This window comes from Neomonachus schauinslandi, chromosome 14, assembly GCF_002201575.2.
Source record: "Neomonachus schauinslandi chromosome 14, ASM220157v2, whole genome shotgun sequence".
Lineage (NCBI taxonomy): Eukaryota > Metazoa > Chordata > Mammalia > Carnivora > Phocidae > Neomonachus > Neomonachus schauinslandi.
In genome coordinates, this window is record NC_058416.1 from 66419533 (window position 1) to 66435731 (window position 16199).

Genomic DNA, 16199 nt, shown 5'->3' on the forward strand with positions numbered 1-16199 from the left:
ATGTGGAGGTTGGAGGGGAGACCTCCAGCAGCAGGGCCTCGTGCCTCTACCCTGGCGGGGAGGGTCTCAGAGCCTGGGCTGTCAGGCCCATCAGGGGTCCTGGCTGCCCCAGGAGCCAGAGAGGAGCTAGGGGTGGGGGTCACTGGGAAAGTCTCTAAGGTCTGGGCTCCACACACCCAGCTTTCACAGGAGAAACCGAGGCCCACAGGGGGTGAAAGGCTTGTCTGGGTCACACTGTGAGCCCGGCTACCTGCCTCAAGGCTCAGTGCTCTTTCTCACATGGTGCTCAAATGTCCTTGGCCCCGAGGGGGGCCCCCCCTCTCCACTGGGCTCCAGCCCCGTGACCTGTACCCTAAGACTCAGCATTGTTTCTGGGCTGTGGAACTGAAGCACATTTAAGCACATCCTGGCTCAGTTGACACTTGTCATTGTGCAAATCAGTAAAGGAAAACCTCACTAAAGCAGACTCTGGAGGATAGAAGGGGAGGCTGGAAAGGGGAACCCTACCACTCAATGTCAATTACAGGATGCATGGTCAGTTACAGATCCCAACAGAAGAACCATCAACAGAAAAGAATGATTACAGGCCCCAAAAGGACCAGACCTACTTTGAATCTTCTGTAAGATATCCACTACCTCAGGGCGCCTGGGTGGCTCAGTCGTTAAGCATCTGCCTTCAGCTCAGGTCATGGTCCCAGGGTCCTGGGATCGAGTCCCGCATCCGGCTCCCTGCTCTGCGGGAAGCCTGCTTCTCCCTCTCCCACTCCCCCTGCTTGTGTTCCCTCTCTCGCTGTGTCTCTCCCTGTCAAATAAATAAATAAAATCTTAAAAAAAAAAAAAAAAAGAAATCCACTACCCCTGCAACTCAGCCAAGGAGAAACCATCTTCACCCTCCCCTCCTGCCACTCCCCCTTCCAGGCCTGGGGGAGCAGAGTGAGCCCACTACCCCACACCTCACATGCCAGGTCCCTTCCCCAAGGGGCCTCAGGTCCACACCTGAGGAGAGGAGCTTGGGCCTATCAGGAGTTGATGGCCCAGTGATCAGGAGCCCAGCCAGGAGGTCACCGTGCACGGCGCAGAGGTGTCACCCACACGAGGATGTCACAAACTCCCCTGACTGTCCCCCATGGGCCACACAGTGTCCCAGATACATTCCTGGCCAAGGTATCCCGAATGTCCCTGTACAGTGTCCTGTCACACACACACACACACACACACACACCCCAGTTCCCAGGACCCTGCCAGAACCCAGGGGAGGGGCTGGGGCAGAGGAGCTGGCAGGCTCTTACCCCACCTCCCTCACACAGAGGGTGCACAGCCCCCCATGAGGAAGAAGGTACCTCGGGGAAGAGGAATTCCCAGACCAGAGAGTCCCTGGGAGGGGTCTCCTCCACGCTAGATGGGGGGGACACAAAAATACCAAGGACACTGACAGATATGGCACACACAGAAGCACCAAATCCTAACCTGTGGTCAACCAACTCAGATCTTTCACTAAGAGAAGAAAAAGAACTGGTTGGGGCACCAGGGTGGCTAGGCAGGTTAAGCGTCTGCCTTCGGCTCAGGTCATGATCCCAGGGTCCTGGGATGGAGCCCCATCGGGCTTGCTGCTCAGTTGGGAGTCTGCTTCTCCCTCTGCCTGTGCCCCTCCCCCTACTTCTGCACTCGCGTGCTCTCTCTCTCTCTCCCTCAAAATAAATAAATAAATAAAATCTTTAAAAAAAAGAAAGAAAAACAAATGGTCAAGCTGGACTCCCCTTGTTCCTGCCCTTGCCCCCTAGTCCCATGTACTCCCTACTTTCTGGAAAGAAACCCAATGTCATTCATTCCCCAGGTAGAAACTGATCTGCTGCGAAGACTGGCATTGCTGTAGGGCTTGAACATGGCTGTGGCCTCAGACACCAAGTCCCGGAGCAAAGTTCCAGAGGGTGACAAAGGCCAGAACAAACAACACGTTCTGCTCTAATATGTGGTGTGATGAGTTCCTTAGGGAAAGAAGGGGTTAAGGGGGGCAGAGTGACAACTGTTAGTTTAGACGGATGATCAGGAGAGGCCACTCGTGAAGGAAGTGAGAGGACCAGCCCAGGAAGGTGCTTGGGGAAGAGTGCTCAGTGCAGAAGGAACAGTAAGTGCAAAGGCCCTGGGGTGGGGTGTGCCTGACGAATTGCAGGAATAGCAAGAAGGCCAGTGTGGCCCCATCCAAGGAAGGGCAGGAGGCAGGAGAGGGAGCCAGCATGTCTCTGGGGTCTTGCGGTTTAGGCTGAGCACCTTACATTTTATTCCAAGTTTTCAAATGTACCCAAACATCACGTCGACATATCGTGCTCCTTCTAACTTGCTACACAGATAACGACTGGGATCTAACCACTGAGCTGGATGCCTCTGTGTGTGAGTAGACAGCACGGTACTGGCCATCCTAGTAGATGGATGAACATTGGGGCAGTTCCGGTTCCTCCTTCACAAACACTGGGCCAGGGAATCCCGCGTCCCCGGTGCACACACCAGCGCTTCTGGGGGGCGCGCACCAGACCTGGAACCGCAGGAACCCAGGGCGTCCTGCAACTGCGGGGACACGGGGCGTCTATGGTCACTTTTACTCTGAGCATCAGCCGGCTCTCCGGAGCAGCCAGACTCATTTGCAGCCCGGAGACAGGTCACGGCCCCCGTTCCCCATGTTCGCGCCCTTCCTTGGATTGTTGACGCTCGCAGGTTGCTGCCCCCGCGGTGCGCATCCCCCCGCGGCATTGAGAACCCCCGGTAAAACCCCTAGGCGTCAATCGGCGGTCACTAAGCCCCACCATCCTGGTCTCCATTCTGCCCCGCCTAGTTTGACTCTGGACTCTCGAGCCTCAGTTTCCCGTGGCGTCACTCGGAGGTCCCTGAGCCCACCCCACGGTCCTGGTCTCCGCTTGTTTGGGTCCGCGCGCAGGATCTAGCGAGGGGACAGAGACCCCTGGTGGCCGATGAGGGTGAGGCGGGTCCGGGAGCCCGGGCGAGATTAATGGTGGCTAGAGCCGGATGGTGCAGGGCGAGCCCCCTGGGACCCACACTCTGGGCAGAAGCTGGGCCAGCGGTGTGCCGAGAGAGGGGGCCCTCTCCAGGTCGCTCCTCCGTCGTGAGCAGGGCAGCCGGAGTTGAAGGCAGAAGGGTCCGGGAGCCCAAGGAACCCCTCCTCCCATCAAGGCGCGCGGGTCATCGCCAGCCTCGCCCACCCTCCCATCAGGTTCCCATCCTGTGTGGGGTTCTCTTCCTAAACCCGAGGTTCTTCCATATATAGCACGGATCATCCCTTGGCTCCAGAGGACCAATGAATGAGAGTGAAAGAGTGTGAGGCTTGTACAGGAGTATGAGGGGTGGAGGAAATATCACTCTGAGAGTGTGTGAGTGGGGGTGTGAGTGTGTGCAGGTGTCTGCGTGTGTGAGCAAGTGAGAATGTATGTAGGTGACGTTCATTCTTCTCCTAGTTCACACACACACACAGAACAACCGGAGCTGAACAGAAGTTTGTGAAAATTGATAAAGGGGAAGCTTGCTGAAATGGAATGGCAGGAGCTGACTTACCGCTGGACTCAAGGGTTGTCAATTACAGACCCCCAAGAGAAGCATAAACAGGAAAGAATCATCAATTACAGGCCCCAACAGAGAAAGCTGTACACAGCATCTCCTACAAGAAATTGACCACCCCAGCCACTCAGCCAATGAGAAACCATCATCACCCTGAACTCTTGCCTTTCTCCAGTGTGCTCTCCTTCAAAACAATCTCTCCCAACTTCCTCCTCCTCCATATGGTGATGTTTCTCTCCTTTGTTTGTTCGACTAGCCTGTGGTTTTTGCCCTAGTTTGCTTGTTCCAAATTGTAGTTCCCTAGCAAACCCACTTTTGCTGCTAAAATAAACTGCTTTATTTTTAAGGTCAACATTACTTGAAGATCAGAAGTGGGATCCAGAAAAGACCCCCAACAACTCTGAGGCTTGTGAGCAAACAGGTGCTGGGACCCACAGAGCTCACTGCTTTCTTGCTGACCCTGGAGTTTAAGGGTAAGTCTCTCCGGGATTTTGAACTCCTCCTTCTGTATTTTGAGCTCTCCAGGCTTCATTTGGGATCTGTTGTAGAGCTTTCTCCTTTCTGAGAGTACTTGTGTGGCCTTTGGTCTAACTCCTTTTTAGAACCTGACTATTTCTATTGAAACTGTTCTAGCTCTTGGTCTGATTCCTTCTGGAACCAGGCTGTTCCTATTGGAACTGTACTGTTGATGAATTTTTTTTTCTGCTCTAGGAAAAAAAACCTCTAAGGAATGGGATCCCAGGGGCGCCTGGGTGGCTCAGTCGTTAAGCGTCTGCCTTCGGCTCAGGTCATGGTCCCAGGTCCTGGGATCGAGCCCTGCATCAGGCTCTCTGCTCCACGGGAAGCCTGCTTCTCCCTCTCCCACTCCCCCTGCTTGTGTTTCCTCTCTCGCTGTGTCTCTCTCTCTCTGTCAAATAAATAAATAAAATCTTAAAAAAAAAAAAAAAAAGAAATGGGATCCCAATCCTCAAAATGCTTTAAGAGGGCCCTCCCCTTCTGGGACCCAGGCCAGTGTTATTTAAGAACTGTGGTCCCTCCTCACGCACATTTTTTTTTTAAAGGCTTTATTTATTTGACAGAGAGAGACCCAGCGAGAGAGGGAACACAAACAGGGTAAGTGGGAGAGGGAGAAGCAGGGTTCCCGCGGAGCAGGGAGCCCCATGTGGGGCTCGATCCCAGGACCCTGAGACCATGACCCAAGCCGAAGGCAGATGCGCAACGACTGAGCCACCCAGGCGCCCCTCCTCACGCACATTTCTAACTAAATGGGCTGACTTAACTCAAAGTCATTTAGAACAGCCATGGTCATTATGGGAAATTGGAGGCCACTCTGGCCATTATGGGGAATTTTCAGTCTCCCTAAACTTCCTTTTCTCAAAACTGAATTGGGCAGCCATGCCTTTGAAATTGTCCCCACTGCACGCGATGCCTATTTTGATTGGTATTTTGAAGCTTCCAAATATTATCAGGAATCTAAAATTACCTCTCTGCAAGATACAATGTCTAGACTGAGGCAAAGACAAAAAGGCTTCTGAGGTCTCTTTTCCCTGTTTTGTCTCCAAACACACTGCAGGCACCTTATTATGCTCACACCCCACTTCTGGTGCCACCATCCTCCTTCCCGTCTGCACCTTCTCGATGTCCTTGTTTCCCCATTCCAATTATCCTGTCAAAATTCCCGGAACCTCTCCCTCTTCTTCCTCCTTTGAAACTGTCCCTTTAAGCTAAACTTTCTGAGCATCCAAATAAATCCCAAATATCTTCTGTTCTCTTGACTATGGCTGGATTTGGGGCCAGAATCAAAGAGTTTCCTAAAGCAAGGGAGGACTCCCATAGGTTTGCTGAGGGATGTAATAATAGAGTTATTCAAACTTACCAACCTGATTTCTCAGATTTAGAGGCATCAGTCCAGTGCTTCTTGGTGAGGGCCAGGCCAAACATCGGGGGAGGAAACTTGCCCAAAGGGAACATCCTGAGAGAGAAAAACAAAACCTAACTTTTGGTGAAAATGGTAGAACACTCGCTGACAACCTCCACTGAGCAATTGCAGTAGCTTTTTGTAAGCCTGTTGATGGGAACGAAATTCAGGCTTTGCACGCAAAGCTGATGAACCTGTTTGTGACTGTTGTAATCAGTGTGCGCTTGTTTTCAAAGAAAACAATCCTGGTCTTCCTTTAGATGTTGAAAACCCTCGGAGAGCCTTAACTCCATGTTTCTTTTGGGGCTGAACTGGGATCTTTCTCTTTTAGTTAAAAGGACTAGGATGGAATGGGAAACTATGTCCACTCCTCACTGCAAAGAGCCAGGACATGGAGGAAAAGATTGTTACAAACTGAAGTGCTCCAGGTGCCTTCAGCTCTCTAGCCAGCTTCTCCAGTGTCCTCCTAAGTCCCAACGATGGGGCCATCCCCAGTCCTCCCTCTTAATGGGCTCAGAGAAACAGCGCTCCAATTTGGCAATAAATCCGTTATTATTCACACTGGAGCTACACTCTTGATGCTCAACCCCACTGCTATAAAGCAGCTCCTGCCTCAGAATACTGAAGCAGTTCAAATAGTGGGGGGCTCTAATAAGCCTTGAAAGATTCCTGTCTCAGAACCTATCCCCTTTTGCTTAGGTCCTTTGTGAGATGCCCACCCTTTTCTCCTTAGTTCTGCTCCTCCTCATTTTGGGAGCCAAGATTTCTTAGGAAGTATCAAAAGGGAGAAATAATTTTCTAGAATTTGACAATGGTAATCAAAGAAGCCAGCCAAGGGGTGCCTGGGTGGCTCAGTAGGTTAAGCGTTCTACTCTTGATTTCTGCTCAGATCGTGACCTCAGTGTTGTGAGGTTGAGCCCCTCATTGGGCTCCTTGCTGGGTGTGAAGCCTGCTTAAGATTCTCTCTCTCCTGGGGCACCTGGGTGGCTTAGTTGGTTGGGCATCCGGCTCTTGATTCAGGATGGGGTCATGATCTCAGGGTTGTGGGATCGAGCCCTGTGTGAGGCTCCGCCCTTGGCAGGGAGTCTGCTTGGGATTCTCTCTCTCCCTCTGCTCCTCCCCCTGCCCTGTATGTGTACTCTCTCTCTCTAAAAAAAAAAGAAAGAAAGAAAGAGAAAACCAATAGCCAAACCTCCGTCGTGGTCCAAAGAGGTGTTTTTCCAAATGATAATTTGGAAAAACTGACACCCAACAATCGGCCCCAAAAAAGGAAAAACGAAATTGGAAATCTAATAGCTGTCTGATTTATAAACAGTGAGACCTCTGATTTGGATGAAATAACAATCCGGCCTGATCAGAAATGCTAAATTTTCCACTACCTATAACTGTACATACGTTAAACCATTGGTGTACTGACAAAATTATGGCATTCATGAACCAGTATCGGTGGGGAAATATTAATAAGGCTGCAGAAACTGCCTACCTCACTTGTCCCTACTGTCCAAAGTACAGTCTGGGGAACCCTGTTTAAACTGCTCCCAGACACGTTGAACTGCCCATTGGACCATTAGAGGTTTGGAAAATGGATTTCATACAGCTTCCCCAGTCTCGTGGATAGGAATATGTTTTAGTCATGGTTTGTATGATTTCTCACTAGTCCCTTGTAGACAGACCGCTGCTTCTTCTGCAGCTAAAATTCTCTTAGAAAAGATTATCCCTATCAGGGGAACCCCTGTAGAACTTCATGGTGACCAGGGAACCCATTTTACCGACCAGGTGCTTCAGCAAGTGTCTTTGGCTGGTTTTACCACACTTCGTGATGAATACCATCCTCAATCTTCAGGGTTAGTTGAACACACTAATGGCACTATTAAGACAGGACTGACGGGGCGCCTGGGTGGCTCAGTCGTTAAGCGTCTGCCTTCGGCTCAGGTCATGGTCCCAGGGTCCTGGGATCGAGCCCCGCATCGGGCTCCCTGCTCCGCGGGAAGCCTGCTTCTCCCTCTCCCACTCCCCGCGCTTGTGTTCCCTCTCTCACTGTGTCTCTCTCTGTCAAATAAATAAATAAAATCTTTAAAAAAAAAAAAAAGACAGGACTGGCAAAATTCGTAGAGACCCTGCAAATACATGGCCAAAAGCATTGCCATTGGACCTTCTAAATCTCAGATCTACCCCCTTTGGAACTTGTAGACTCTCACCCTTTGAGATAGTCCCAAGACATCAAATGCACTTGGTGCCTGTCTCCTTTGACCCACAATTGATAGAAGATATATTTTGGTATTGTGAAGGTTTAGTTGCTTCTGTTAAAAATAACTGCTTCGGTAGGAGCAGTCTGTCCACCGTGCACTCGCAGGAGATGAAGATCTTAAGCATCATGCCTTGCAACCTGGAGATTTTGTCTGTTGGAAAAGACACCTCCAGAAAGACTCGTCAGCCTTGCTGGAAAGGTCCTTATCAGGTACTGCTAACCACCCCTTGTGCCACCGAACTCCAGGGAACAGACTCTTGGATTCACATAACGTGTAAAGAAAGCACCAAACCTTCACTGGACCCGCACGGCATCTGGTGACCTGGAATTGAAGCAGACGTCATCTGACGAGACCACTTTGCCAAGATATCCAGACCAGGCCTGATAGAAGGTTCCAGATTCACAGAAGTTTCTCTTTTTCATCTGGACCATGGAATGACTCTGGATTCTTATACAAGTTCATGGTTTCTGAATTTCTTCATTAAATACATTCTGTTCCAGTTTGAGATAACAATACTGTTCTAAAATGTCTTTGAAGTTTTGCTGTTTTGCAAAAAATTCATCAGCTACTGCTTCACATTTATGCCTGTATTACATCGTCTCAGACGCACTTGGCTAATTGCAAGTAAGGGTGCTCTTGCAGCAAACATTATTCTGCTTTCATGGCTGCTTTAAATGGAGACTTCCAGGAGGCATACGTGACTCCAAGTTTGCCTCCACAAAGGGAACTTTTCTCCCCTAAGTCAGAATAAGTGCCAACAAATATTTTCAGTTGGCTGCTTTCAGACCTAGGTCTCAGGACTCTGAAACCTTAGGATCATCATGCAGTTGGAATTGTCCTGTGACTTTTGATTCTGTACTTGTTGGCTGTCAAACCTTTGTAAAAACGAGGTACCCAAGGAGGAGATGATCTCCAGTGCTTATAATCTCAGTAAGTATGGACTACAGATGGGGAGTGCCTGAGAGTTCTCCTGCTCCCCCTTCTTGTTACTCGAACATGATCTCAGTAGGTTTCCAGTAGGTACAATTTCTCTCTAATGTGATACATGACACCCAGGGAAGGTCCTTCCTGGCACCAAGGGACAAAAGGCCAACGAATTTAAGAAAACCTGACTTGATCAGCAATGCTTTCAGAGAAAGATCTTGGTCAAAAAGAAGGAACTGTGAAAATTGATAAAGAAAACCTCACTGAGATGGAGTCAGGAAGCCAGAAGAGGGAAGCTCTGGTGTCATACCACTTGACTCAAAAGTTGTCAATTACAGACTACCCGCTCCCCGCAAAGAAGAATCCTCAATAGGAAAGAATCATCAGTTACAGGCCCACAGGAAAAGACGTACATTAAATTTCCTACAAAAAGAGGCACCTCGGTGGCTTAGTCGTTAAGCATCTGCCTTCAGCTCAGGTCATGATCCCAGGGTCCTGGGATCAAGCCCCACATCGGGCTCCTTGCTCAGCAGGAAGCCTGCTTCTCCCTCTCCCACTCCCCCTGCTTGTGGTCCTTCTCTCGCTATGTCTCTCTCTGTCAAATAAATAAATAAAATCTTGAAAAAAAAATAAATTTCCTACAAAAAATAGACTACCCCAGCAACTCAGGCAGGGAAAAATGGCCATCACCCTGAACTCTTGCCTTTCTCCATTGGATTTTGATTTAAAACAATCCTTCCCAAGTTCCTCTTTCTTTTCCATGAAATAATGTTCCTCTGCTTTGTTTGCTGGACTGGCCTATGATTTCTGCCATAGCTAACTTATCCCAAATTACAATTCTCTGCTGTACGTAATGCCGTTTTTGCTGGTAAAATAACAGTGACTGCCTTATTTTTAAGGTCAACAAATTAAAGTGGCAAAAACAGGTTTTATCCAGGAACTACTGCAATAGGGGGAAAGAGACTTAGCATAGAGCCAGGCTCAATTCAAACACAGCATGGGCAAGAGCGCATTTGTTACCAAAGAGCAGGGTGAGGGGCAGTGGATGGAAGATTACTAACAGCGGACACCATGGGTAAGGCGGATTCTGGCTGACCTGACCCTAACTGGATTCTTTGCTGAAGACAGGCCAGGGCGATCAGACCTCACCTGGGGGATGGCAGAGGATGAGGAACCCAATCAATATCGAGAGTGCAGGATTCTGGTAAAATTGACTTTGGAGAGTTCTTGCTGAAAAACAGATTTTAGATGGGATGCCTGGGCAGCTCAGTCAGTTAAGTGTCTGACTCTTGATTTCGGCTCAGGTCATGATCTCAGGGTCGTAAGATTGAACCCTGCGTTGGGGGGTGGTCTGTGCTCAGCAGGGAGTCTGCCTCTCTCTTTCTCCCTCTCCCTTTCCCACTCAAGCTCTCTCTCTCTAAAATAAATAAATCTTGGGGGGAAAAACAGATTTTAGGGGCACCTGGGTGGCTCAGTCAGTTGAACATCTGACTTTTTTTTTTAAAGATTTTTATTTATTTATTGAGAGAGAGAATGATAGAGAGCATGAGGGGGAGGAGGGTCAGAGGGAGAAGCAGACTCCCTGCTGAGCAGGGAGCCCGAGAGCATCTAACTCTTGATCTCAGCCTTGAGTTCAAGCCCTGTGTTGGGCTCCCCTTGGGTGTAGAGCCTACTTTAAAAACAAAACAAAAACAGATCTTAGAAGGAAGTGTACAGATGGGCCTAGGAGAAGGTTCAGGAGCCTGACTAGAGTTTGGTCAAGGAAAGAATCTTTGTCAACACACACACACGCATTTGATATCCTGTAACTCCGATCTCAAAATAAAAGGTTACCCACTATAAATACATCTAGCGTTAGGTTGCAGGGAGATGGAGGGGGGCTGTTATAAATACATGCAGGGGCACCTGGCTGGCTCTTTTGGTCGAGTGGGCAACTCTTGATCTCAGGATTGTGAGTTCAAGACCTATGTTGGGTGTAGAGATAACTTAAAAAAAATAAACTCTTAAAAGTAGGGGCACCTGGGTGGCTCAGTCGGTTAAGCATCGGACTCTTGATTTTGGCTCAGGTCATGATCTCAGGGTTGTGAGAGCACACCCCGTGTTGGGCTCCGTGCTGGGCGTGGAACCTGGTTGAGATTTTCTCTCCCCCTCTGCCCCTCCCCCCGCCCCACCTCCCTCTCCCCCACATGCCTGCTCTCTCTCTCTAAAAATAACTGAATAAATAAAATCTTAAAAAGTAAATAAGTAGGGGGCGCCTGGGTGGCTCAGTTGGTTAAGCGACTGCCTTCGGCTCGGGTCATGATCCCAGGGTCCTGGGATCGAGTCCCACATCGGGCTCCCTGCTCTGCGGGAAGCCTGCTTCTCCCTCTCCCACTCCCTCTGCTTGTGTTCCCTCTCTCGCTGTGTCTCCCCCTCAAATAAATAAATGAAATCTTTAAATATAAAGGAAATAAGTAAATAAATGCATGTATGTTCATGTAGAAGCAAGAAAAGAAATGCTGGGAACTACTCTTTTCTATGCCTGTTCGCTGGCTATAGCTGGGGTTTCTTGCTCCCACTGCCCGTTCTGTATTCCCTTTGCCTTCAGCAAGCACCCCAGCAGTCCGGGTTACTTGTCCAGCGAGGTAACCCAAATCTCCATCCTGGAGGATCTAGGACAGGAGCACTTCTGACTGAAGGAGGGGGGTAGTTGGCAAGAACTGTCCAGCTCCAGACACATTCCTCCCAGTCCCCAACACCGACAGGCTGATCACCCATGCCTGTTGTGCACTGGCACGAGATGCCCACAGTGGCCAAGGGGGCGTCCTTGGAGAAAGCATGCTTCTCTTGGGAATGGAAACTTCTCAATTAGCAGAGCCTGAGTGCGTATGGGAAACACGTTCTTATCTGCTGGCGTCCCTGCCTGTAAATCATGGCTAGGGGGCGAAGAGGCACCACTTTTTCTGTTACATTTTTATGGTTTCTAGCATCATTGTGCTGGATTCCAAGAACATAATCTGTACTTCGGCCTAGCCCAGCATGTGTGCACTTTTGTTCCATGTGTCCTTGGAAAGGATGTGTGTTCTGCACTTGGCACACTCTGCTCCATGGATGGCTGTGAGGCTGTCTCGTTCGGGTCCTCTCTAGCCTTTTTCACTCACAGCCCTCTTCTTCTATCAGTTACTGGCAGAGATGTGTAAAAACCTGGTAGCACCCATGCATCTAGTAGGAGTCCCCAGGCTTGGCTTCCTGTGGCCCCACAGCTGGCGGTGGGCTTCCCCCAGGCAGGCCTGGCTTCAGACCAGGGGCATGGCTGAAGCAAAGGGCAGAAGGAGGTGCTGGATCTGCACCTGTGGAGAGGCGGGAGGGGAGGCAGCTGCTGGCCGTCCCATAGGCTGGTGAGCACCAGGCGGGGGGCAGGGTCCTGCTCCGGGGAGCTCTGCGGAACAGGCTCCTGGCGCCCCCTGGTGGCCTCTTGCTTCATGTCAGCTACTTAGCCTCTGGAAGGCACTGAGGTCTCAGACAAGGAGACCCCGCTGTTGCCCCAGCCCCGGTTCTCCTCTGTCCCCGCGGATTGGCGGGTCTCTTCGTCTCCCTCCCTTTCACTCCCCTGCTCCAGGTACCCTGGGGAAACAGGCTCCTGCCGGCATTCTCAACATCGGTGCCTGAGAACACGAAACACTAAGGTCTCCTGTTACAATCTTGAAACTGACTCCAGGCTCTTCTCCACTTCACTCTTCTATGAACTGGATTTACCTCGAAATTCCTGCTGGCCCCTGGTTCCATCACACTGGGAAGAAACCAAGGATGAGGTGAGCTTCAGTCACTGTGAGGATCTGAGAGTCCTGGCTGTCTTAGGCAAGAGATAGGCTGTGGAGGGTGAGGGCTCAGGCACAACCTTTGTTGGGGGTGCTTGGGGTGCTTATAAAGTCACTTTTAGGAAATATATAAATATGCCAGGTCTTACGATGTGAGAGTGTCACAGCGAGACATAGAGGACAACAGTCACCCTATCTTGGACCTGCTCTTATCTTCTCATTCTCCACTAACCGAAGTGTTGACCCTCACCCTAAACTTGGCCTTCTTCCCTGGTCCAGCTGCACCTGACACCTAGAATACAGCACAGGGCCGGGAAGGGCACAGTGGGGGAACCTCGCCTCAGAATACCTGACCCTAAAGACGGATGCCCCATGTTCAGCCCATGTTCTTTCTGTGGGTGGGAGACAGTTGCCCCCTGAAGGCCACCCTTCCGCTCTTCCCACCAGAGGAAGGCATATTTGGGAACATAGGGGTTCAGTGTGGCTGGAGCATGGAGGACCTGGGTGAGGAGGAGGTGTCACATCAGGAAGGGCCTACAGGCTGGCCTCAACACAGGTTTACATAGAAACCAACGGGGATGTTTGAGGAAGGGAGTGACCCCATCAGACTGAGAGAACGATCACTCCGGCTGCTGAAGGGAGTGGGCAGAGGGGAAGTCAGGCCAGTGGTGGGAGGCCAGGGGACGGGGCTGTGCAGTGGGCCAGCAGCGGATGGCAGCAGCCCCGGGTAGGAGCAATCAAATGACAGGAGAAGGTGGCATCAAGAGATTAAGGGCCAGACTTTTGGGGTGGGGATGAGTGAATGAGAAGGCAGATGAGGTGGTATCTGGCTCTTGGCTTGAAATTGGCAAGTCTGGAGAAAAGAACAGGTGATAGAGTGCTGAAAAGCATCCTGAATGTGCAGAACGGGCAGGAGTCTCATTCACACAGCACAAGCTCCAGTCCCCAGCCCGCTGTGGGACATGGTGGCAGGTCCCTCCCCTCCAGGGCTCAGTCAGGTAGAAAGGAAGATGGGCAGAGAGAGAGGCCCCTATCAGGGAACTCCAAGATGGGCCATCAGAAGGAGGGATAGGCCTTGGGTTTTATTTATAAGACCCACACAAATCGCCACCAGCCTCCAGGAAGGCAACTGGGGTTGCCCCCCAGCACGAGCCCAGGACAGCTCTTCACTTTTGAGGGTGCCTGTGGTCCTAGGAGAAGATCCATCCAGAACCACACAAGGTGCAGCTTCCTTTTCTGAAAGATGAGACAACGTGAAGATTACACACGTTATTAGCACATTATTACTTGGTTGCTTGTGACTCTCTCTCACTTCAGGGGTTCCAGGACCTGGAAGACCTAAGTGAGGTCCAGAGGGCAGAAACAGTGGTGCTTCCGGTGATCTCCAGGGAGAAGACGAAGCCTGGCTAATAAGGGTGGTGGAGAAAGGAAGCAGGGATTGAAAGACACTTCACTTGGAGAGCTCGTAAGAGCCTTTCACGTGTCTGCAAGTCGCCACCAGAAGGCGCTCTGGACCTCAGAGGGCAGGCACCCACCAGGGAGGAGGCCATGGACACTGGAGGGTCTTCAGCGAGTGCCCCCCACCAGCATTCTGAGTGTTGTGCAAGTGTGTGGCCTGTGGTGCAGGAGGATAGGTCCATGTCCTGACACCCCAATTCCACACTCACCAGGCAATCTTCTGATGTGGCGTCCTGGGTTGTTAGATACTGAAGATGGGGTTCTCCCACAAGAAAAGGGCTTCTCTCTCCCCACCCCCAGTAATTCTGTGCATTGGCATTCTGGCAAATGTGTGTATGTATGTATATATATGTATATCCACCTTGTGTAATGTTGGCGGACGTCCACTTGTACAAGGGCTGAGCAACTCTGAGCGGACAGAGTACTTGGTTTTCACTTTATTCACTTGGCCTATGGTGACTATATCACTTGCCACCTGAAAAGTCCTGGCAACAGCTGCCCAAGGCTGCACTATAACAGGCGAAATTGTTCTTTGCCACGGCTGCCGGGTAGATCTGACACTAAAGCACCTCACTTCCGCTAAGTCATGGCCTCCGTTTCCCCACCTGCCACAGGAGTGGTCAGAGTGACCATATTCTCTAATCTCTGCAATTGTGACAGTGCTTCTCCCCGCCACCACAGAGGAAGGGGGAGGGCTGACAAGGGGACCCACCTGGAACAGACAGGTGATGGGGATGGGGGTTATGAGATCAGGTTCCCTGCTGCTTGTCCAGATTACCGTACACGTTCACTCAGGGAGTGTGGGATGGATCTGTGAGGTCTAATTCTTTGCTACATCTGGCAGTGTTTCCTAAAAAGTAAACCACAATATACTATTCCAAGTTATGCTGAAAGAACTTTGGGAGGAAGAACAGAAAATTAAAGAAACATTTCAAGAAAACACTAATAGCGTACTAATCCTCTACGCCCCCAGTTTGCCATGCAGGTTTGTATTTCTATCTCCTCTGAGCTCCACAGGGCTGTGAGGTGGCATCATTCCTCCGGGTTAGAGCCAAGAGCTCTGAAGCCACTTTAAGAGTGGGATCAGGACAGAGCCTGGCACTGACAAAGGCAGGAAGGAGCAGGTGTGCCCAACGGCAGACCATCAGCCTCCCCAGAAATAATATCCCACACATGGTGAATAACTCCTAAAGATGGACATAAAATGAGCATGGCCTTTTTGGGTTAAATGAGTTCATCTATATTAAAACAGAAGTATGAAGATAAATTATGCCTTACTCTAAATTGTGATATGAGAACTTCTTGCATAAAAAAAAATTACAGAAAGAATCAGAAAATAAAATCCAACACTTTGCTGTTTATAAGTTATACAGCAAAATATATACACAAATGTTAAAAATGCTGAGCAAAATCAACTCTCATGCAGATGCAAATTGAAAAAAGCAAGGGGCTTCAATTATGGTATCTGGAAAAGAAAAATTTAAGCTAGAAGAATTAAAAGAGGCAAAGGCACTAAAAGGCACAATTTTTCAATATATTACTATTAAATATATATGCTCCAAATATCCTGGTACTTACTTAATGATAACCCTGCCTATTTCTCAAAAAGGATTTGAGAAAAGTGCACGTCTAACATTGCAACAACGAACATAAAATAGAAGCAAATTTAAGTGAAACAAATAAAGTAAAAAACACAAAATCAGACTATGATTTGATCATGTCAATGAGTGTTCTTAACTATTTTGGGGCTCACAGAGCCTTTCCAAAATGTGGTGAATGCTACAGGTCCCCCAACCCCCAGCCCCGAACAATTCTTTCACGTATGTAACCACCCAGTTTTGTTCCATTCCTCTCTGCTGCCTCTAAAATAAACCTGTGCACCCACGGACTCCTAGACAGTCTGCAGACCCAAGTCAAGAACTAAACAACAGAGAAAGTATGAATTTGAGTAACAAATAGAACTGATGGAGTACAAACCCATTTCTTGAGATTGACAAATGCTTTATAAAAATTGATCATATCTTCAGGCCCAGAGTAGGTTCCATGGACACTTAGAAATGTTGACACCACAGCACAGTAAAGAACAGCAATGACCTATGCATTCATCACTTGGAAATACAGAAAAAACAACCACCCTTGGGCCAAAAGGAAATTCCTCATATGGTAACAAAAACTTGCACATGTCAAACTGACAGAGTGCAGAAAAAGCTCTAAGAAAAAAGTCCTAGACCAAAGTACCTGCATTTACTAGAAACATTAAAAATATGATTAGCTATATCTAAATAATTT

The 16199-nt window shown here is 49.4% G+C and overlaps 1 protein-coding gene across 1 annotated transcript in view; it reads left to right on the forward strand.

The window, feature by feature from the left end:
* IGLL1 (immunoglobulin lambda like polypeptide 1) overlaps positions 1 to 12303 on the forward strand; it is a 35372-nt gene extending 23069 nt beyond the window's left edge. The window contains exon 3 of the mRNA XM_044921031.1: positions 12254 to 12303. Coding sequence (XP_044776966.1) covers positions 12254 to 12303 — 50 coding nt within the window. The remainder of the gene's footprint in view (positions 1 to 12253) is intronic.
* The last annotated feature ends 3896 nt before the right edge of the window (positions 12304 to 16199 follow it).